We start from the raw sequence: 22,989 nt of genomic DNA on the forward strand, positions 1-22,989 counted from the left end.
ATTAGTCCTTGGCCTGTCGGGTTGGGGGATACCGTGGACAACCGAAAAAAAAAAATCATATATTCCAATTTTCATGAAATTAATTTTTAAACATATTATTTAAAAATCATTTAAATACATGAATTTAATTAAAAAATTACGTAAAATAATTATATTATTTGTGTTATCAATTAAATTTTACATATAATGCATAAAATTTAAGAAATTATTATATTTCATTTATAAGTTTTGTATAAACATTTTCATTGTAAAATGTTTTTGAGAGACTCTTAAAAAACTATCAATTTAAAAAAAATGGGAATAGACTAAGATGGCGCCACAAGTTATTAAGGACTATAATAAAGCCTTTAAATAAAATCGGAGCGTCTAAGAGGAGCGGTTTCCCATCCAACGGCCAGGATGCGCGCTTCAACGTCTAATTATTTTCTTTCTCCTCATCTTCCCTCCAACGGTCACATTGACATAACGTAAAAAAAAATCAAAATACAAATAATTTTCCAAACTCAACTCACGAATCACACTTCCTTTTTTCTTTCTCTATTTTTCAAAGAATCATAACGAAAACGAAGACGAAACCAAAAGAATTGAAGATCCCAGATTCCAGAACCTTCCAACAACAATGAGCATTCTTCAGTATCCAGAAACCGCCACCAACACTGAGCTTCAGGTTTGGAACAACGCAGCATTCGACGGCAAAGAATTCGAAGGATTCTCGTTCCCTGTGAAGGCTTCTTGGTCCTCCATTCACTCAACGGATTCTCTCCGATCCGATTCCACCAAGGAAAACCTGAGCCCCGCTGCACTCAATTCCTCCCCCGTTCCCGCCAAGAACAAGAACAATAAGGGTTTTGACGAACCAGAAGACGAGAGAAAGATTGACCTCGAGATCCGACAAATTGAGGATCAGATCAAGCGCTTAACGTCCAAACTGGAATCGCTTCGGCTTCAGAAAGCGGCGGCGGCGAAGACGGTGGAGAGACGCGGAAGAATTGTGCCGGCTAAGTTCATGGAACTGAAGCAGAGTTCTCAAAGCTCTGCTGTCAAGATAATCGAAGAGACTCCGAAAACAAAGGTTACGATGGCGGCGCCGGCGACAAGGAGAGGAATGAGTTTAGGGCCAGCTGAGATCTTCGCTGGAGGAGGGAGGTTCTCCTCGATCCGGCCGGGGAAGGCGAATATTGCTAATGCTACAACCGCTGTTCCGGCTACGCAGAATCGTCGGAAATCGTGTTTTTGGAAACTGGACGGTGTGGATGAAGTGAAGGCAGTGAGTGAAAGGAAGAAAACCTTGAGCCTCAGCCCAAAATCGAAGAGAATCGGCGGTAGATTTGACTCGGTTCAAGGTTCAAAGCAAGCTGCAACTGTTACTTTGGGAACAAGGAAGAGTGGTGCTGTTGCTGCATTGGTTCAGCCGAGGAAGCTGTTCAAGGAAGGGGAGAAATCTGTGCCTAATAAGAAGGCGGTGAAGCCGGGGAGAATGGTAGCAAGCCGGTATAACAATAATAATGGTGGTAATTCTGTTGGTGTTGATGCAAGGAAGAGGTCATTGCCTGAGAATGACAAGGATAATGATGGTGGTAAGAGGTGGGACAAGCGGCGCGCCTCGTCACTGCGAGGGAGTGGTCAGGGGAGTGAGGTTAGGGTGAAGAAGAGGTGGGAGATTCCTGCACAGGTTGTGATGTGCAAGAAGAAGAATGAGAATGAGGAGGTGGAGGTGCAGGAGGAAAAGGAAGAGAGGAACAATGCAGGTGTGAGTGGTGTGTTGCTTCGGAAAATTAGAACACTCAGGTACCTTAATGAGAGTCCTAGAGATTCTGGAGCTGCTAAAAGGGTGGCTGATTTGAATGGGAAGAGGTCTTATTTCTGCCCGGACGGCGACAATGATGACGGCGACGAAGATAATCATGAAATGGAGGAGGATGAGGAGGAGTCTGTTTGCCAGGTCCTAAGTTTTGATGATGATGATGATGGATGCTGATGAAGAATGTAGATGGAATGTGAGTTTTGTAGAACTTGCTATGTTCTGCTTAATTCTTGGGGAGCTGATATTGATATCTGTTGTTGAGTAAAAATAAATAAATAAATAAGCAACGTTTTCTTCTCCCAGTTGCTGGAACTTTGTGACTCGATTGGTATTGTTGTTTGAAGTTGTGAGTAAAACATGTCTCTCATGCTATAATTGTACATCAATTTGTCTCTATCCATGCGTAATACAAGATTGTCTATCTGATGATTGCCAGTTATAAATGGTTACTTCTTCCTTAGAAGATTGTCTTTTTGGTATTGTTGTCCTTTCCGGTAGCCATGGGGGATCACAATTATATGATATGTTTTAGGGTTTCAAGTTTAGTTGTCAAACAATATTGTTCATGGACACTATATTATGTTCTCTGATCAAATCAGAGTTTCTAGTACTACTATCTGGAAATTTATACTATATTCCACTTTTTCTGTTTTGTAGTGCCAGTGAAGATATGCCTAAAGATAATTAAATGGGTGCACATACTAAGTGAAGTTCTTAATGTTAAATAATGCAATCACAAATGACAACTGAACAGAACCAAAAGACTAATTTTCTCATTATAAAAAATGAAGAAAAATAAATTAGTAATTAAATAAAAATAGATGTTAATCAAGCTAATTCAGATGAAGCCAAAAATATTTTTCTTTGAATGTAACGACACTACAACGATACAAAGTGGTTAGAATCCGGTTCAAGCCTTTGAATTCTCAACTCTCGTTTTATTGAATCACGAAAACTTTATATATCAAATTAACTTAAAAAAAGTTTTCGGTGGTTCCAGAGGTTCAATTCACATCTCAATTAGCTAATTCGAAAAATACTTGTTTAAACCAGTTAATCTGTTTGTTAATCATAGGACTATCTCTTCCAATCACTGTTAAAAAGAAATCTAACAATATTTCAAAGGCTTTCAGCCTGGGCTGTATTTATGAGTAATTTAGTATATAGCAAAGAGCCACATGGACCATCATGGTCTATAATTCAGCTTGGTCCATTGTAGAAGGCTCCATCTTATGTAAAATAACTAAATAAGTGTTTCTTTTCTACATCAACTTGGATAGTACAACAAACTCTACTCATACAACCATTTGATGCCAAAAACCGGGCTTCAGTTAAAATGCTTTCACCAAAACCCATTTTGAAACAACAGAAACAGATAGTTATCCCAAAACAAAAACCAAATATTAATGCCTGAAGTGCCTCACTTGGGTGAAAACTAGGGAAACACCGTACTTATTGCAACAGTCTATAGCATCCTTGTCTCTAATACTCCCACCTGGTTCTGCAATGACACCAACCCCACTTTCACATGCTTCTTCCACTGCATCCTTCCAAGCTGCATATAAATTAAGATACACACATCCATGTCGGATTTTAATAAAGAAGTGTCAATAATGTCACATAACTTGAATCCCATGGGAGCTTATTGTATGCCTTTAATTTACACTAGTATTTTTTATATCTAATTTTATCAATGACAATGGGAGATTACTAAACAATTTACTTTCATCTTCATATGAAAAAGTGATGGCCTTCTTAGAATATCTACATAAAAAATAAATGCTAATCGTGCATCCCCATGTCTTATTAAATATTTGCTTTAACACTTACCAAATGGGAAGAAGGCATCACTAGCCAAAGCTGCTCCTTTAACATCATCTCCGGCTTTCCTCATAGCTATTCTTAAGCTCTCCAAACGATTTGGCTGGCCACTTCCCATGCCTAACATGCACTTATTCTGCCAAAACAATTATTGAAGAACATGTTTAGATCCTTACATATGATTGAAGCCTATAAAAGCTTCGACATATAGCAGATAACAACCTTAGCTATCACAATAGCATTGCTTTTGACATGCTTCACGCACAACCAAGCAAACTCTGCATCACGAAGCTCTTCATCCACTGGAGTCCTCTCAGATTCTACACTGAACTTGATGTCATGTGGGGTCAAGTCATCTGAATCCTGCACTAACCACCCTCCTCCAACCTGCCTGAGAGACAGCTTTCCTGCTTCGTTCTTTTTTGCTTCAAGAATCCGTAGAGTCTTTGACTTTCCACGAAGAACATCAAGCCCCTTCTCTGTGTAGCCAGGTGCAACAACAATTTCATAGAACATTCTTGTCTCTCCATCTGTTGGGCTTCTAAATTCACGAATTTCTTTGGCAAGAACCTAAAATATGAAAACAAGCATTGTATTTATCCCCCCATGTCACAAAAAGGTGAAACAATGGACTCATATGCCAACTAGCAGGTGGCACCAATCAACTATTTCAACAATTTGTATGCCCAAATCATATTTTTCTTGAAAAGTTGCACATGTACCCCCCAAAAAATCATATTTTGATAACCTTGTTGCACATTTATCATGGATAAATATAGATATTTCAGATTCCTGATAACCTATATTTTTTACTAATTGATTTACCTCATCGACTTCCACGTTGAAAGCTACAATTCCACCAAACGCACTCACTGGATCAGCTTTAACAGCTAGTCTGTAAGCTTCAAGAATATCATTACGTGATGCTACCCCACAAGGATTAGTATGCTTCACTACTACACATGTGGGATCCCTAAACTCACACACACAGTTCCAAGCAGCATCGGCATCCAAATAGTTATTATATGACATCTCCTGCAAGAAAAATGTTAAGGGTGTAAGACCATCTACAACATTAACTTATATGAAGATCAATAAAGGATTACATTCATTCAGAAACCCTTCATCCACAAACATGATATAATAGGTTTTGGGATAGTATATTACCATAAACACATCACACAAGATAAAAGAAATTGCAGTTAATTCCCACCTTTCCATGATGTTGTATGGCAGTAGCAATTCCACCACCATTAACCTCAGAAAGTCTTTTGTCAACATAGAATGCAGCTTTTTGATGAGGATTTTCACCATACCGGAGAGAACTTTTGAGCGACAAAGGCACAGTCAAGGTAGGAGGAAATTTATCTGTCATAAAAAAGAGAGCACATGTCAAATCAGAATACAATATTCGAATACCATGCAACAAACGAACTTTCATTGGTTTTATGCATTACCTCCCCCACTCTGCTTCCACAGCCACTCAGAAACTGCAGAGTCATAGGCAGAAACATGTGCAAAAGCTTTCCACGCAAGCTTTAACCTGAACATTTGATCATCCTGATTTCCCTTCAAAAATTCCAATAATGCAGGGTAGTCTTGTGAATCAACCACAACCAAAACATCCCTGTGATTCTGTTCCAAGAAGTAGAGAGCTTATATTTAAGATGTTTCAGCAGACAAATGACAGAATTCAGCCCAAACAAGAGTTACAAAACATTAGAAGTTTTCATGACAAGATAAAGAAACATAGGGTAAAAAAAAAGATTGCCTTCATTTCAGATTTTTAATTATTAGCACTTTCAGCCAAACAAACAACCTTTGCAGCAGCCCTTATCATTGCTGGACCACCAATGTCAATGTTTTCAATTCCATCCTCAAACTCTACTCCAGTTGATGTTACTTTATCAAAAAATGGGTACAAGTTCACCACCACCACATCAAAAGTACCTAGAAAAGGAACACCTTGAAATCAATAAAAGTACCCAACCTCACAACTTGAACTAATACAAAAGTCCAAATTCAAAACTTCATATTCTAGCATTATGTACCTTTAATTAAAAAGTTGAGAGCATAAACTTACCAATTCCATGAGTGTTGAGAGCTTCAATATGATGTTTTTGATCTCTTCGAGCAAGGATACCTCCATGTATATTAGGGTGCAAAGTTTTGACTCGACCATCAAGCTGTGAAGAAAAGCCAAATCATTCTTGTTGATAATTAAAGTTGTGAAACTCAAGCTTCAGTGGAATCAAGAGACCAAAAATACCATGAACATGGCTAAGAGGTGGCAAAAGGGGAATATTGCATATGGAAGAAAGAACAAAAAGTAACTATCCTATAAGCTGGCCATATTGCAGTAAAATAGCAGATATACATTCATTGAAGTTTGATCTTTTAAACACAAGCTCGGGTAAACAACAAAAATTCAGTTCTCATCGGAAAACCCATCCGGAATTAATGCATAATGGAAAATACATATTGAAAGCTACCCAGTATTGTTCATAATTACCCTAATCCTGAGTAGAATAAAACAAAAAAGACCAAATAACTACACACAACACAAGGGTTTTATAAAATATAAATGTTCATTTGCAAGCATGATTTCAAATCATATACACTCACACCTCTAATATTACACACTGGAAATGTTTACTTAAAATTAAAATTAGTTATATGTGCAACAATGAGATGAGAAACTGTGCTTCTAGTATTGACTATAACCTTAAAAAATTGTAGCTCTAACATTCAAGTTAACATTATTTAAGACAAAAGAATCTCTATGGCTACTTTGCAATATATATATATATATATATATATATATATATATATATATATATATATATATATATCAGTGTTAGGATCCAAGAGAATATCAAAGAGCAAAACGTCAATCAATCAATCAATAAAAGGAAATATTATCAAACCCATAATAGATTGACAACGAGGATCTTGGAAGAACTTAGAGTCGCACAAGAAAGCACACTCACCATCTCAGGAAACTGGGTCAGCTGTTCGACTTTAGTAACAGCCACCCCAGCACTCTCCAGTGCAGAAGCTGTTCCTCCAGTCGACACAATAGTGTACCTACACTTCAATATTGGGATCATCAATACTCCCTCTCTCCACAAATATAAGTCACTTTTGACAAAAACGAATTACTAACTTCAACAATATTTCAAGTGTTCAGACTAAAGTCACATTACATTCTATAACTTATATATAACAAGAGTAATGCCAAGTCCTTTTATAAACCAAGTCCAACCATGTTAAACAATAAGACTTGGAATAATGCTAGCCATATCTGGTTTTTGTTATGTTAGACCAACTTGATTGGACTTGGTTAATAAAAAGACTTGGATGTGTAGCATTATTCATATAACAAACTACTTCTAACATTTTAAAAAGAAAATAAAAGTGATGTTACCAGAACCAAAATAACTTACCCCAATTCCTGAAGCCCATTCCCAACAAAAGCAAGATTCTTCTTGTCAGAAAGTGATATCAATGCTTGCTTTCTACCTGTTTCATAGCAAAAGAAGACAACATGCCAACAACCTATTATTCTTATGTTTTAATGAAAAGAAAATATTTGCATAGAGCAAACAATGGTGCCATATACAACATGTAAATATTCTAAGTAAACACAACACTATTATAACTGAACCAGAAAATAGAAAAAGATAAATAATAATAATAAAATAAATAAAAGGGTGGTGGGAGTTGAAAAGAAAATACCTGAATCAGAAGAAGAAGCAGAAGCAGTTATTGGATGTGAAACTGAGGCAGTGTCAGCCATAGCTTTGATAGGAAGGTAGCTGAAGCGCAAAGAGGATCGAACCTGAAACATATGCATTTCAAAGACCATGTAACTTTGCAAGAGTTACTTTTTAGTTCTTATAATCATCATTGTCGTTATTATTACTATTTAAAAAAACAGGAGAAGAAGAATAGGCACCGAAGTAGGTGGAAGGAGATGGGAATGAGAAGAAGGAGAGAAGAGGGAAGCACGCAAAGAACGAGCAGCAGCAGCGGCGGGGGAAGTAGCAGTGGACGCAAACATGATAAAGCTTTGAGCCTGCAATCAAAAAGTTTTGCTTTTTGAGGATTTACTATTTGCTACAGTACACGCACTTAAATAAACATATTCAAGTTCAACTAAAATTTTGAAAAGTAAGCATACAAAATTAACATTCAAATCCACAAACTATACATAAACAGTTTTCTAATTTGCAACTTAACAATTTAACCAACAATTAAAACTCACATCCTCCAACACTATCAAATATATAGGCATAGATTATATTAAGCAGCTTTAAGTTTCAACAACTAACAAGTAACTTAGTAACAGCATCGGCATTGTAGATTCTAAATTCGTAATAATTTACCCTAAACCCTAAATTCCTAATTATCAATTATCATACCTTATAGGCTTGTAGTGACTAGTGAAAGAGGGAGACACAGAGACGCGAAGGAGTAGAGCAGCGGCAGAGGCGGGCAGTCGAGGCGCAAAGCAGTGGCATGCAGCGGCAGACGGCGAAGCAGTGAGAAAGAAGAGACACAGACACGGCGAAGCAGAGAGACGGAACAGAGGCTATCAGGCACGAGGGAGCGGCGAACGACGAACAAGTGAAAGGGAAGAAAAGCAGAATCTTTGTTAATGGCGAAAACTCTATTAATATTCTGTAGTTGAAAATTATTAAATAACTAGTGTTAAACCCGTGCATCCTTATATTTAAATTTGATAAGTTAAATTAAAAATAATATTTTATAACCATATATTTTTTAAATTTAGTATAACACTATCATCGTCGTTATATAATAAACGTGTTAAATATGTTATTTTATGTAAAATATAAATAGAAGTTTTATATTGTGCCAACCTCAATATTTAAGTTTTACATTCACGTTAATCAAACATAAGAATTACAATAAATCAATGTTCAAATACAAAAATTATAATATATAACCATATCTTAGTTTGAATTTTAAAACTTGAACACTAAACGATAATTTTTTGTTTATAAAAAACATAACAATAATAAATAATAAAGTGCTGATATTGCTACTTCTTAAATTACCTGTATTCTCAGCAACATTGAATATGGCTGGGTATTCAATTTGCACATAATCATCTAATATAGTCGTATTTTCAGTAATATCCTCAACTTCTTCAAAAAATTTTGAAAGATTTATAGTCAATTTCTTCAAGAATGTTTTTCTTTGTATCAGGTGTCTTTCTTTTTCAGCTATGCACACTTCTAATTCTTTAGTATCTAAATTTGAATTAGATGTATTTGCTCCTGTAATCATTAGAGATAATACATCAAGTACTTTATATTATAAAAAAGAAAAATGAATATATGTTAAATGTTTGAATAAGATGAATTATGAATATATATTATGAAGATAGTATTAAAGATAAAAGAAGTAAAATTTTAGCTTTGTGATAATTACAATCTATCATGCTTATCTTACCATGTCTCTTTTAAATACTCATGACATGTTAGTTATTTTGTATACCCAATAAAAATTAAATATATAGAACTGACATACTTAAAAATACCAAATAAAAAAATATATTATTCTAACCTAAAAACAAAAATGATAAAATAATTAATTTATTTTTTTATATGAAGTCTACCTTAAATTGTGCTTCACTTTGTATTTTCTTTGTCTTTTAATATCAATTTTTTCTTCAATATAATCTTGCTTCTCTTTAGACTTCTTGCATCTTTCAATATATACCTAAAAATATTAAATAAATAATTTTTTTAACCAATTAAAAATATATATACATTATACATAATACATTTTTATTATCAAATTTTTTATATTATTAAAAAAAAATAAAGTAGTACACATATGACTGCATTTATTTTTGGTATACATTTCTATCAAAATATAGACACAGGAGTACATGTATGGTGTTTGTTTACTGAAACAAAAATGATGAAAGACATAGTCATACACAAACACCCATTAAAAATATGTATTTTGTGTCTCTCTAAAATGCTGAAACACTAATTTTAAACTTGAGACACTAATTTTTTACAATTTTTCTCATGTCTAACTTACCAAATAGAATATGAAATTAGTGTCTTCTTATGTCTATGTAAAATCGCACAGATTTTATTTTCAATGGCTGCTTTAATTTCTTTTTTATTCTCATTTATTTAGTTACGTAAAATATATTTTACGAAAAATAATATATATTTTTTTACAAAAGTATCTTTTTTCAAATAAATATAAGTTTAATCTCACTATCAATAAATTCAACTTATAGTTAATTTTTTTTTTTCATTTCCTTAAATAAAGAGATTGAAAATGAATAACTAAGAGAGAAAAAGATGAAAGTACCTCTATTGTTGTGCTGAGATAATCTAAAAAATAACAATGTAAACGAAGTAAATAGAAAAAAATTATAAATGTGACAGATAAAAAAGTTTTAAATTTAAAAATCAAAACGGTTAAGAAGCTACTTAATTAGGAATTAGTATTAGAATTTTAAATTTCAAATTTTTAAATAGAGTTTCCAAATTAAAAATTATCATAATATCAACGGTGAGAATCAAATTAAAAATAAAACCACAAGTAATAACCAAATAACTTCAATTTATATTTAAAAAAATTCTAAATTCCAAACATAAAAATCGAAAAGAACAAAAAGAAAAATAACTCAAGAAAAGACAATGTTTTCACCAAAACAAACATATGCTTGGCATTATTCTATTAGATAGACTCTAAAAGGGATTCCAAAACATGTGCATCCAAATTCTCAAGTTTCTTTCTCAATCTTGATTTTCTTGCAAGTTGAGGTATTTTCTTCCACCTTCGAATCTTCCGACTCCGAGGATAGTCGCTTAGTTGGTATAATAGCATTAAAAATAACTCAAGAAAAGACAATGTTTTCACCAAAACAAACATATGCTTGGCATTATTCTATTAGATAGACTCTAAAAGGGATTCCAAAACATGTGCATCCAAATTCTCAAGTTTCTTTCTCAATCTTGATTTTCTTGCAAGTTGAGGTATTTCCTTCCACCTTCGAATCTTCCGACTCCGAGGATAGTCGCTTAGTTGGTATAATAGCATTTTCCAACAATTCGGATTCATCATTGGCCGCAACTTCGTTGGAATTCAAGCAACAAATTCTGTACAAAAAAACCACATTATCAGTCATCTTCTTAACTTTATAAGAAGGTGAAAAAATGTGGATTATCATATATGTGAACTTCAACGATGAAGAGAAAGATCTTATCAATTAGGTTGAGCAAAAGTATAGGTGTATCCAATAGATTTCCTTTCTGTAGGGTATTACATAATATATTAATAATAAATAATATAAAAAGTACCAATAAAAATATCTTCACTAATGTTTTTAGAAATAAATATTGGTTAGATCTTATCAATAGGAGTGGATCAAGTATCTCTACACAACTCTTTCCCAAAACTTGTTTTGCCTCCTTGTCAAAGACTACATTACATGCACATTACATGCACAGTCAGAATCATCAGTGACACCAAACTTTATTCGATACCTGCTTAAAAAAGAAAATAACATAAAAAAAAGTTAAATATAGACTTATTCAATATCTAATCCAATATACATAGACTTTAATTTAAAAAAATAAATAAATAACCTTGGAGTCATGGATAAAAGGATATTAGTAGAAAACCTGTGTCTTCATCGAGTCAAACCATCTCAATTGAGTATGGCAATGGAGAATTTTTGTAACTTGATAGTGTTCATAACCGTATCACTCGTATACGTACACACAAATTGTCGATGGTAGGATTGATGTCAGCAATTTTGTGAATACCAGCCATTGGAATAAGTAGGGAGATTTTGGATATATGTAAAGAAAAGGATTGATGTACTTTAAATTGTGGTGCTTTACATCTCTCATAACTTATCCTTTTATAGTTGCATCATAACTAAAATTTTTTAAATTTGGTTGACTTTAATTTAAAATTTAAAAAATAACAAACTAAGTAAAACAACCCAAACTTAAAATTTGAAAATAACAACCTAAACAAATAATAATTTAAAAATTCTAAACTAACGTAAATCTTTATTTATAATAATATTAGTATGTAACAACCGAAGAATAATTAACGTAATTTTTTTTTAAAACTCTAAATTTCTTTAAAAGAATTTATGTAGCTGCAATTTAAAAAAAATCAATAAAATTTTTAAAAATAATGCTAAAAAGAATTAACAGATTTTTAAAAAATAGTGTTAAAATATAAAAAAGAACAATCTAAGTAAAATCTAAATAAAATTAAAAAAATAACAACTTAAATAAAATAATTTGAAATCTAAAAAATAACAACTTAAGTAAAACAACCCAAACAAATAAAACAATTTAAAATTTAAAAAATAACAACCTAAATAAAACAACCCAAACTTAAAATTTGAAAATAACAACCTAAGTAAATAATAATTTATAATTTATAAATATAAATCTAAAAATTTCTAGTGACGACACGTAAGCAAATAAACTCACAAACTCAACGTATGAGCGCCACGTCAGCAAATGAGCTTCCCATTTGTATACTATAAAAATAAAAATTTAATATATTTGATTTTATTTTTTTTTATTAAAAATATGAGATTCAACCCTGCAACCTCTTAATTGAGTATGGAAAAACTATGTCATTTGAACTATAACTCATTAGTAATATATTTGATTATATTATTATTTAATAATTTTAAATTTAAATTATTAATTTTACATTAAATTAATTACATTTAAATTTTTTTTTTGTTCATTGATAAATTTTAATGCATTCACATGATAACATGTTTTTTGTAACATTTGTTTATTTTATGATTATCTATACTAATAATATAAAATATAGTTATCTTTGTTAATATAATATTAGATAATTAAATATATATAAAATTATTTTATATTATTAATGTATTAAAATTGATTTTATATATAATTATTATTTTTAGCATGAAATTATCAAATTTTAAAAGTATAAATATTCCATTTTTTAATAATAATTATAAAAAATAACATCAAAATTTTATTTCTAAAGTCTTTTAATAATATATATCTAACATTTGATTAATTTTCTTACGATTTTAAAGCTTTTTAAAAATTTATTTGTCAGTTGCATCTTGAAATTATTTTTGTCAATAATAATATTATTTGAGTAGTTTAAGAATATATTATGCATATACAAAAAATTAATCATTATATATTTATATATATATATTATTTAATTTGTTATTTTTTTTATTTTAATATATATTTTATACCATGTATGATTTGATAGTTTTTTTTTTCTATGCATAATATAATTGTTAATTTTATAGGAGAAATTGTTAATTTTTTAGTTAAAGTCTTTTGAGAAATTGATATAATATTTTCAGAAATATAACTATTCACTGAAACTTTGATTCCGAGAATTAACAAACAATTAGTACTGAAATATAAGGGTGTATTTGGTTTATGTTTTTATTTTTTATTTTTATTTTTAGTATTTTTTTATTTTTTAGATTTTATGAAAAAAATAAAAACAGTAAAAATAATATAATTTTGTTTTTTTATTTTTATCTTCTATTTTCATTTTTTTTATAAAATCTAAAAAATAACAAAAAAATAAAAATGTAAACCAAACGTGATTTTTGAATCTGATTATTGAAGAAAAGAAAAAATGAATCCGCCAGTCTTGGGCCATGCTTTTGTTCTAAAATGTATGATGAGTACAAGGCTCTATAAAGCCCAATTTAATTTCTTAATAAAAGAAATTCGATTTACAATAAAATTTTTAACATCATCATTTGCATTTCAAAATGGGTGAATGTGTCCCCAAATGGTATAGTCTCCCCATACTCAATGAAGAGGTTGCGGGGTCGAGTCTCCTATTTTTGGTAAAAAAAAAATGGGTGAATGTCTGTTGGTGTTTATTCCACTAATAATATTAGGAAATTAATAATATAGTAATCTACTACAAATGAACTAATTAGAACAAAAGTTAAAAAAAAAAAAAAACTTACATTTTTATATGAATCATGGTAAAACATAACTTGGAGATGTTGACATAATATTCTTGTGTTGATGTATTATTAACACATGCCAATCATAAAATTAAAATGAAATATTAGGGTTGAGGAAAAAAATACTTATAGTTCAATATATATATTTGTGTAAATGAAAATTATATTGATAACATTTTTAAATTGTACTATTTTTATTAAAACTTATTTAATGTAATAATACTTTTACTAAAAAATTATAGAATTATGATAAATAATTAAGTATCATATATTCTTGTTATTACAAAATATAAAGATATTTTTATACGTATATGAGATAATAGTATATAACAAAGTGATAATAATATGTCATGCTTACAATAATTTCTATTTTAAATAAAAAAAAATTAATTTAGCTTAACGAAACATGTCAAGATTATTATTACTGATATTTTATAATTTTTTTATTTAATGAAAAAACAATGCATAACAAATGCATCAGTAACATAAATTTTATATGTTTTTTATTGAAACTTTCTCAATGAGAAAATTTTAGAATGTATCTAAACCCTTTTAATTATGTGTTTTAATATGTTGGAAAAAAATTCAACCGCAATTTTAAAATGGTCATTTAAAGGAAATTTGGTTAAATAATTCTGTATGACATTTTTCACATACCCTCATTGTTAGTTATTAATTTCTTTGTGGTTACTTCAATTTTATTAATTGATAAAATAGTTTTGTTTCTAAGTAATTATTTATTGCTAATTTATAAAAATATTTACTAATAAGTACCTTAAGAAAATTAATTAAAATATCATTAATAAGAAATTTAAAAAAAATATATGTTTTTGTTTTTAAAACATTAAAAATATATTATAAGATCTACTATTTTAATTCTTTCAACTAATATCCTTAGAATACTATTTTGTTAATTTGTTAAATTCTTATAGAACTTTTAAATAAGTGAGTAATTCATCTAATAAACTAAATGTAAAATAAGTATCTAAATTGAGGTCAATAAGATATAGCTCAAATGACATATTTTCTTCATATTTACTTAGAAGTCACAGATTCGAATATCCTTATCTTTAGAAAAATAAATGATCTAAATTGAGGGTAAATCACATAAATAAACTAACAGTTCAGCTAACTCAGAATCGTCATTCTGTTATTACTGTTGTTGTTGTTGCGTTTCTTCTTTTCCTCCTTTTAATTGATGTTCATTTGGATCCAGCTAATTTCGATTTATTTGTGTATTAATTGAGGTTTACCTGATGTTGCTGATAAGTATTGACCAATTTTTTTATTCCTTAAATACTTTCGGTTCATTTCTTAGTTTATTTGATATTCATTTGGATTTATAAATGAATTCAATGTGTTTTTATCGAGTCTTATTGACTGCTTGCTCAAAACTGAACTAATTGAATGGAATGAAGTAAAATCTAATGCAATTGAATAAGGTGATAATAATTTCATTCTTCTTTGCTAAAAAATGTGGTCAATACTTATCAGCAGCATCAAGTGAACCTCAATTAGCACACAAATGAATCGAAATTAGTTTAGATTTGAACAAACAGTTAAAAAGACTCAATTATTAATAAAAATACATCGAATTCATTTTTTGATCCAAATGAGTTTCAATTAAACTAAAAATGAACTAAAATTACTTAAAGAACAAAAAAATTGGTCAATACTTATCAGCAGCATTAAGTGAAATAGTGAATCTCAATTAACACACAAATGAACTGAAATTATTTAATGATGACATCAGAGAAAACCAGAACTAATAAAGATGTTAGAAAAATGTTGATGTTATTGGTGATGACGATAACAAAAAAAGAAAAGAAAAAGAAGAAGACGCAACATTGAGAAAGAAGAAGACACAACATTGGAAAAGAAAAAGAAGAAAAAAAAGGAGGACGAACAAGAAAAAACTGCATGCGTGAATTTGAAAGAAGAAAAAAAAAGAGAAGAAGAATAAAAGAAAAAGAACTTCCGTGCGACAATTTGGAAAAAGAAAAAGAAGCGGAGGAGGAGATTATGGTTATAATGTTTTTAAAATAATAAATTGTTAAATACTAAAATATTTAATATAAAATTTTTTACAGATTAATTTAGATGCTTAAAAACAAAACATAAAATTTATGCCTTTTTATTTATTTTTGTTCGGTTACAATAATAATTTATACATAAAAAGATAAATATAAAAACTTATATACAATTATTTTAATATAAAATTAATAATTAATAATTATTAAATAATAATTTAATCATATATATTAAATATCTAATAATTTTTAAATATCAACATTTCACAAAAACAATTACATACGAATATAGAATTATTTTTAATATTGAATTGATAGATTATCTCCCAAAATGACTCATTATGTGTTATCTATGAAATACGGATACGTCTATTGTGTCTGTATGTCAGATATATTTCGGATACGACATTCATCGACACTCGTCCGATACGCACACGCGTGTCTGCTGTATTCAACTGTATCTTAATAAAAAATAAAATTTTTTTTCGGATACATTTAAACACACTTAAATACCATCACATGTTAGCTTGTCCAGTCTTATTTTTAATATATATTCTTGAAATAAATTTAGATATAGTATATATTATTATTTATTAAAACAAAAATATTTTAAATAATTGATATAATTAAAATAAGATATTAAAAATAATTAAAAAAATTAATTTATATTTTATACATATGTTTTGTGTCCATGTCGTGCCGCTTCCTATATCTGTGTCTGTGTTTGTGCATCATAGTGTGTTATACTAAATTGTATGAATGCCATAAATTTAATTTTTTTAAATTCGTTAAAATAACGAAACGGAGACACAATCTTTTATTTTGAAAAAAAAAAAAAAAGGAATGCCGTTTTTTATTTTAATAATTTTAGAAAATATATAAAAACAAAACGGCAGTAAACGACACAGCCATTTTGTACTTTAATATTTTTTAAAATTAACAAAAATTTTAATAAAAACGTAAATGATGTTTTTTTTTAATTAACTAAAATAAATTTTGTAGACAAAACGTCTGTCTCTCCTAAAAAGTAAAAAAAAAAAAAAATCATAACAGAAGAAAACTCACCTGAAACTAAATAATCTAGTGTAACACATATTTTATTATTTTTTACCAATATGAAAAAAAATAGCCGCGAATATATACCAAAAACAAAAGGCCAGGGGAATAATTCCTTATCCAAAATGGTAGCAAGGACCGGAAGCCTTTCCGGCATGCAATTTCCAACGCAATGAATGCACATGGTTTGCGGTATCAGATGCCAGGTGTCGAAATCTCCAGAGAAACTAAATCACAAAACGAACAGAACCTCGACACGTGGTCCAATGAGAGTGCCGATTTTGATGGAGCATTTTGAGCCACATATCTTTCTTTTGGGGACCAAAAATGGTTCACAGCCACAAGCTTCATAGTCTTACCATCCTCTATACCATGTCTTCCCCTTTCTTTTCTTTACAACTGTCTTTCTGTTGCTTCGTTCAGTCATCATTCTGGTACACCACGTACTAGTTGCCCCTCATTTTGACCCTCTCATTTTTATTTATTCTTATTTTATTTGATAATATTATTATTATTTTCATTTTCAATTTCAATTTCCAATCCCAATTGAAAAACATAGCCATAGCCGCCTCTGCCTTTAGCTGCTTGCTCTTATGATAAATACACTCTCAGGTTTCAACCTAATTGGTTACAATTCGTTATTTCATTTTCAAGTTTGTGTTCGTTTCTAACGCCTCTGAAAGCTTTGTTCTGTTTCTCTTAGCAGTATTCTCCTTTCACCTTCTTTTATTTTATTTTCATTTTTTTTTGTTATTTTTATGATTCGTGTGTGTGCAAGGATGCTTGAGCTGTTTCACTTGTTATGCTATCTCAGTTTCGTTGATTATACTTTGTTCTTATTTTATTTGCGTATTTAGGTATTCTAGATTCTAGATTCTAGAACTTAATTGAAGTGGATCTTGGAAAGAAAAGTGATATAGAAGAAACTGTGATTCTACTTTCTTGGATCGTATACTGTGATTATAAGGTTACGTTTGGTTCGCAGTTAAAATTTTACTCATTAATGCCGTCTATTAAGATTTTCACCTCATTTTTAACTCTGCGACCAAACACACCTCAAGAATAGTTACTCACTTGCTAGTTTCTTCACATTATCTGTGGGCTGTGGCCACAGCACAGGGGTGAAGGAATTCATTTAGAACTATAGGGTTTACAACCATGCTAAGTGTGACCAAAATCAGCTGTAGAATACACATTGAAATACAAAATACACCTTAAAAATGAGTTAAACTACATATGTATTTGTACACAAATATACGGCGACTGATTTTAGTGTGTAAATGGCATTTTTTGTAGGGTTTATGGTTCTTCAAATTTTAATCATTTTGAAAATTTCAATTTGACTCTAATATTTCTGCTATGAATGTTTTACTCCAAGTCTGTGTGTCAGAAAATTCTGCATATATCTTATGATAAAGGTTGTTGTTTCTTGCATGTTGATCATCATTTCTTTTTAACATTATGTACAGATACTAGGTCATGGATTGGTACTACGGGAGTGATGTTAATGATTTTCTTGTTCCGAAAGATCAGGATTTATTGGATAGGCATCCTTCACCAGGCTGTTGGTCAAACTGGGGAGTAAATGCAAATGAAGGTTTTAATTTGCCGAAAAAGTTTGTTGTCATGGATTTCATGGACGAAAGTTTCGATAACCCGTTCAGGCTTGAATCATCGATTCATGATCGGTTCAATGAAAGTTTGAATAATCAAATTGAGCTTGAATCATCTCTACAAGACAAAGATGGGTCTAGCAGTTCAAGTGTATGTGGCGGATTGCCTGAGAAATCTTTTCAACAAACTGCACTTTCATGTGATCAGCCTAATCACCAGCTTCAAGATCTACCGAGATTCAAACAGACCGATGATATTTTCTTGTACAAGCTTAACTTCCACAGTTTTGATACCTGGTTTTGTTGTTTGAATTGCTTTGGCTTGGCACTAGTATACTCTGCATGTTATGAAGTCGAGTGCTATTTGAATTGCTCTGTCGATTTTGTTTGTCCACTCAATTGTGAATTTCTTTAATGGAACACAGACTAACACACTATTTATAAACTCCATAAGCATATATATGTGATATCATGATAAAAGCTTCAATTTTCTTCCAACATTTCTGTTTTGAAACACATCAGGGCTGTTCAATGTTCACTGGCTTACCATAGGCATATAGTTAATCTAATTGAAATAAATATCGAATTTGATGTTACATCATTCACTTTTTTTTTTTCCTTCACATAATTCAGGGATTATGTACCTGAAGATCTTCCCTATGTCGATAACCTGGAGAAATCATTTAACTTTTCACCCGAAAATCAATGCATTACACCTGGTGACTGTTCTTTTCTAGATATTCAGTGCAAACAAGCATGTCGGATATGGATGCAAAATATCTTAAAATACATATTTTCTTTTTGTCAGGTCAACTGCAGAAACACACTGCAGCTTCAAATTCTGATGATTTCCTTGATAAGGTGATAATACTTCTCGTTGATTAGTTTAAAAGTTGCTTTATCTATCACATGGCTTAGCAGGTACAATTTAATTAATTTCTGATTTGCCCATCAGCTGTTTGTATAATTTTTTAATTTACATATATACACATATGCATACACACCAATAGAAAGGTGCATGCAATATTTACACTTGTATTCTGTCATCTAATTGTATGTGCCCACGTGTGCATGTGGCAGTCAAAATATTAAGAGGGGAATGTTCAAATTTCCTTATTCCAAAACACTCAGCAAATTATCTAAGTGATTTGATTTTCAGTTGATTTGGTTCTTTGTATGCCACTCAATGGAGTTATTTTTTGCTTTTAAATGCATTATCCAGTGATATTTTTTCGAATAGGAACTTCATGTATTTTAGGTAAGGGAGTCATTCAACTTCATTTGTATAAACTAGGAAAATTTTCATTCATCTAAAAATTTCTCAGCAGTCCACGTCATTTCACGAATCTAATTATCTAAACCCTTCAGTGGCAGCCAGAATTAACCATATTTGGCTTGTCTTGAAAGCTCTGAAATGTCTATTTTGCCCTTTGGAGCACGGATCAAAGTTTCTTTCATTAAATCTTTTACAACATAGAAATCCTTGATCCTTTTATTGGACATCTTGTTTTGTTCTAAATCTCTACTTGCTCTAAGTTTTAATGGATTGTCCATTGTTTGCGTGTGTGGATTTAGGCTTCCTTATATGTTCTTCTCTCTTTCTACATGTCTTAAACGTATGGTATAATTAGAAAAGTGTGTATATCTTTAGTGTGAGGCCATCATATATTGCATTTATTTTTATCATTTTGGAAAAAAAATAAAATAAAGCATACAATTGTAATGTATGTAGCTTCAGCTTTTCAAACTTATAATGTAATGTAATCCATTTCATTTCTTTTCAAGGCACTGCCAGCCAACGTCTTAGACTCTTATGAGCAATCCAGCAGGGACGAGGTCTTGAACGAGCAGTCATCGCTTGAGGAGTCTATACTGCATGATCTCGAGATGGTGATTGGGCAGGTGAAGCGACTGAGAGCACAAATCCTTGACATATGATTAATTTAATGGAAACTTATGCCATTTTTTTGTTGTTGTTGTTGACCAGTTCACTGAAAAGACCCGTATTTGCTTCCGAGATGCTCTATACCGTCTTGCCCGAAATAATGAACATCAGCATTCAGTGCAAGACCAGGAAAAAGATGTTGACATGAAAAATGTAATGCTACATATGGATCAAAATCAAACAATGAGGTACATGATTTAAGTCTGCTTAATATCTATTTGGTTTTTTTGTCCCCTATCTGATGCATTATAACTTGTTTAACGATGAATTGTACTATGATGCATCTTAATATATCTTTATATCAAGAGAAATTCTTCGAACTCTCCTGCTCAAAGCCATTCATGTTTTAATTTTAAAAAATTATTACAATAAACTAACCATGGTTGAATTAACCAAAATAAGCAATCATCTTCTCTCGTGCAATACTATTTTCGCTGACGGCATCAGTCTTTTGGATCGCCTTCTCTCTGCTCTCTTTATCAGTACCCGTCTCCCGAACCTACATTTAAGTTTAAAATTCAAGCAAACAAACCATACTAAAATCTAAATCTTCATATCAAAACAGGTTAAAAAAAAAACAACTCCAAGATAACTCCTAGGAATCTAGGTTTTGCTTCCACCATTCTCTGAAGCTTGATCCTTATTTTCATTGTAATCCTTCATATCTTTATTTCCATAGTAAACACCTCGTATCTCTTCTATTGATATGGCTTTTGTACCTTTCCTCACATAACCACCATCTTGTTTTTGGTTATTACATAAGAACAAGTTTTTTAATTGATTTTTGGTCAAATTCCATTACAGTAATAGTGGTGCAAGAGAGTTGATTTTGTCCAAGAGCATCTAAGAATTTCTCATGGTATCAAGGATTCAAAGATAGTGCCGTTTATACTCTGTACTTCTGTACTATTGACACCCTTGATTCATCTTGTGCTTTTAGGTCTCAGGAAAAGATTCCGATGGAATCTGAGACAAACTGCGTTGACAGGGTGATTGCGAATCTTATGTTCAACAAGATGGAGTATAACATGCATGGTCTTCCTATGATGACATCAACCGTAAGCTCCGAGCAAGAAGTGACTGACAGCAATGCTATATACACTAAAAACTCAAAAGCCTCAAATCCTGCGCAGAAGTTTCACTATCCCAACCAACAAAAACTACCAGGAGACGGCGAGGTTCCGTGGTTTGAAATAAGTAACCAACAGAAAGACATGAGTTCACATATTGAATTTGGAAATCCTATGAAGAAGTCTTTCATGCTAGAGTTTGGTTAGATGATGTGATTGGTAGTTTTAGGGAAGTAGCTATACCAAAAATAAGAGAGAAAAAAAGAAAAGAAAAACCAAGTTCATGTAATTATTCGGTCCTACTATTACAGTTTATGCAATATGCATGTGTATATATATGCCTTTGCATTACACCATAATTATCTGTATTATTTAGTTTTATTCAATGCTTGCTGTGCCCAACCAGCTCAGTTTTGTTTTCTTGGAATGTAAATGCTTAAATTGATCAAATTTGTTGCTTCAGATTTACAGTTGATGTGAATGCAATATATATTGGATTTTTTTTTTTTTGGTCTGAAAGAATGATGAGAGTTTCGTTCAATAGAAGATTGTATTCTTAAATATTATCCTCAAATTAAGATTTAATTTCACGATGAGAAAAAAATAAGGCCCTCAAATAAGTACGGGTCGGATCTCGGCAAAAATCGACGGTAAATCAGTTTAATCACATACTGATTTTTCAATATGAACTTATGAAGTCAGGTCATAAAAGAAATTCCTAATTTTTATAAAAGGATATTGTTTTTATTATTGTTTTTTTTAAGGAGAGAAATTTGTAATTAAAAGAAAGAGCGAAAGTGGGCTGGAGAAATGGTAAATTTAGTTTGATAAATTTTATGTATAAAAATTGGATTCCTAAGTTTTAATTAAATTAAATTAGTATTTTAAATTAATTAATGTGTATCATGGTAGATTGGTAGTCTCTAATTCAATAAAAAGTTGTGGTAAAAAATATATTGATTCATATTAGTTAATTTGAAGGGGGTAATTTGATCAAATTGAAAATTTTGAAATTTATTTGACTCGTGTATGAATTCGGAAGTACCAATTTGATCATTTATTAATTTTATAATAATAATATATTCTAAGAGTTAATAGTCAAATTCGTCCATGAAAAATCACTCATTCTTTAAATTAGTTCTCAAAAGATTTTTAGTCATATTAGTCTTTAAATGATAAAACGTTAGTCAAATTAGTCATTCCATTAGTTAGATGATAACGACTGATGACGTGGCAGGTTAATGCTACATGTCACAATATGATTGATTGATGTGTTAGGTCAGTGACACCTAACATATCGCGTGTCACTTAATGTGTAAAAAATTTATTTATAATCAAAATAGTCTTTAAAAATTTAGACGTAAATCATTTTCATCCTTAAAATTTTAAAAATTAATCAAATTAGTTCTTATATATTTTTTTTTATTTTTTCTTCATAATATTAAATTTGAAGTATTTTTGATAGTACTAATTTTAATATTAGTCCTTAATAAATAAAATTTTATTTACATAAAATAATAAAAATAATTAAATTATTATAAAATTATTTTGTCATTTGTATTTTAATTTTATATTTTCAAATTATAATTTTTTTATAGCGAAATTTTTTTATTTAAACGAATTTATTAAATTATT

The 22,989-nt window shown here is 30.5% G+C and overlaps 3 protein-coding genes across 6 annotated transcripts; 2 read left to right on the forward strand and 1 right to left on the reverse strand.

Annotated features, from left to right (window-relative positions):
- Positions 1-515: 515 nt before the first annotated feature.
- LOC107624474 (uncharacterized) lies at positions 516-2,438 on the forward strand. Its single transcript, XM_016326964.3, has one exon. The coding sequence runs from the start codon at positions 620-622 to the stop codon at positions 1,976-1,978; it is 1,359 nt and encodes a 452-aa protein (XP_016182450.1). The 5' UTR covers positions 516-619; the 3' UTR covers positions 1,979-2,438.
- A 483-nt stretch (positions 2,439-2,921) lies between these two features.
- On the reverse strand, positions 2,922-8,334 carry LOC107623335 (AICARFT/IMPCHase bienzyme family protein). The gene is made up of 13 exons (XM_016325548.3): positions 8,050-8,334; positions 7,584-7,703; positions 7,364-7,466; positions 7,072-7,147; positions 6,616-6,712; positions 5,709-5,811; positions 5,445-5,575; positions 5,083-5,260; positions 4,839-4,993; positions 4,451-4,660; positions 3,848-4,195; positions 3,635-3,761; positions 2,922-3,359 (listed from the first exon to the last, which is right to left on the reverse strand). The coding sequence occupies exons 2-13, from the start codon at positions 7,686-7,688 to the stop codon at positions 3,208-3,210; spliced, it is 1,785 nt and encodes a 594-aa protein (XP_016181034.1). The 5' UTR covers positions 7,689-7,703; positions 8,050-8,334; the 3' UTR covers positions 2,922-3,207.
- Positions 8,335-17,060: 8,726 nt separating this feature from the next.
- On the forward strand, positions 17,061-21,859 carry LOC107622512 (protein LNK4). 4 transcript variants are annotated; one of them, XM_088486237.1, is made up of 7 exons: positions 17,061-17,338; positions 18,196-18,603; positions 18,973-19,058; positions 19,148-19,200; positions 20,125-20,241; positions 20,327-20,472; positions 21,225-21,859. In XM_088486237.1, exons 2-7 carry the CDS (start codon positions 18,206-18,208, stop codon positions 21,559-21,561), a joined length of 1,137 nt encoding a protein of 378 aa, XP_088342363.1. In that variant the 5' UTR covers positions 17,061-17,338; positions 18,196-18,205; the 3' UTR covers positions 21,562-21,859. The 4 variants fall into 4 exon arrangements, with proteins under 4 accessions (XP_088342363.1, XP_088342367.1, XP_088342370.1 ...); XM_088486241.1 differs by having other exon boundaries at positions 17,062-17,160; XM_088486244.1 differs by having other exon boundaries at positions 17,125-17,169.
- The last annotated feature ends 1,130 nt before the right edge of the window (positions 21,860-22,989 follow it).

Source organism: Arachis ipaensis, chromosome B10 (assembly GCF_059453495.1).
Source record: "Arachis ipaensis isolate K30076 ecotype BB chromosome B10, ASM5945349v1, whole genome shotgun sequence".
NCBI classification, from domain to species: domain Eukaryota; kingdom Viridiplantae; phylum Streptophyta; class Magnoliopsida; order Fabales; family Fabaceae; genus Arachis; species Arachis ipaensis.

What these genes read in the sequence shown, in the direction of transcription:
- LOC107624474 (XM_016326964.3), top strand. Translation starts at nt 620, where the DNA reads ATGAGCATTCTTCAGTATCCAGAAACCGCCACCAACACTGAGCTTCAG.
- LOC107622512 (XM_088486237.1), top strand. Translation starts at nt 18,206, where the DNA reads ATGGATTGGTACTACGGGAGTGATGTTAATGATTTTCTTGTTCCGAAA. An exon ending in AAATCAATGCATTACACCTG is followed by an intron (nt 19,059 to 19,147) that starts GTGACTGTTCTT and finishes TCTTTTTGTCAG; the next exon opens with GTCAACTGCAGAAACACACT. An exon ending in GATCAAAATCAAACAATGAG is followed by an intron (nt 20,473 to 21,224) that starts GTACATGATTTA and finishes TTGTGCTTTTAG; the next exon opens with GTCTCAGGAAAAGATTCCGA.
- LOC107623335 (XM_016325548.3), bottom strand. Translation starts at nt 7,688, where the DNA reads ATGTTTGCGTCCACTGCTACTTCCCCCGCCGCTGCTGCTGCTCGTTCT. An exon ending in ATCTCCTTCCACCTACTTCG is followed by an intron (nt 7,467 to 7,583) that starts GTGCCTATTCTT and finishes CATATGTTTCAG; the next exon opens with GTTCGATCCTCTTTGCGCTT. An exon ending in TGACCCAGTTTCCTGAGATG is followed by an intron (nt 5,812 to 6,615) that starts GTGAGTGTGCTT and finishes TTTTCTTCACAG; the next exon opens with CTTGATGGTCGAGTCAAAAC.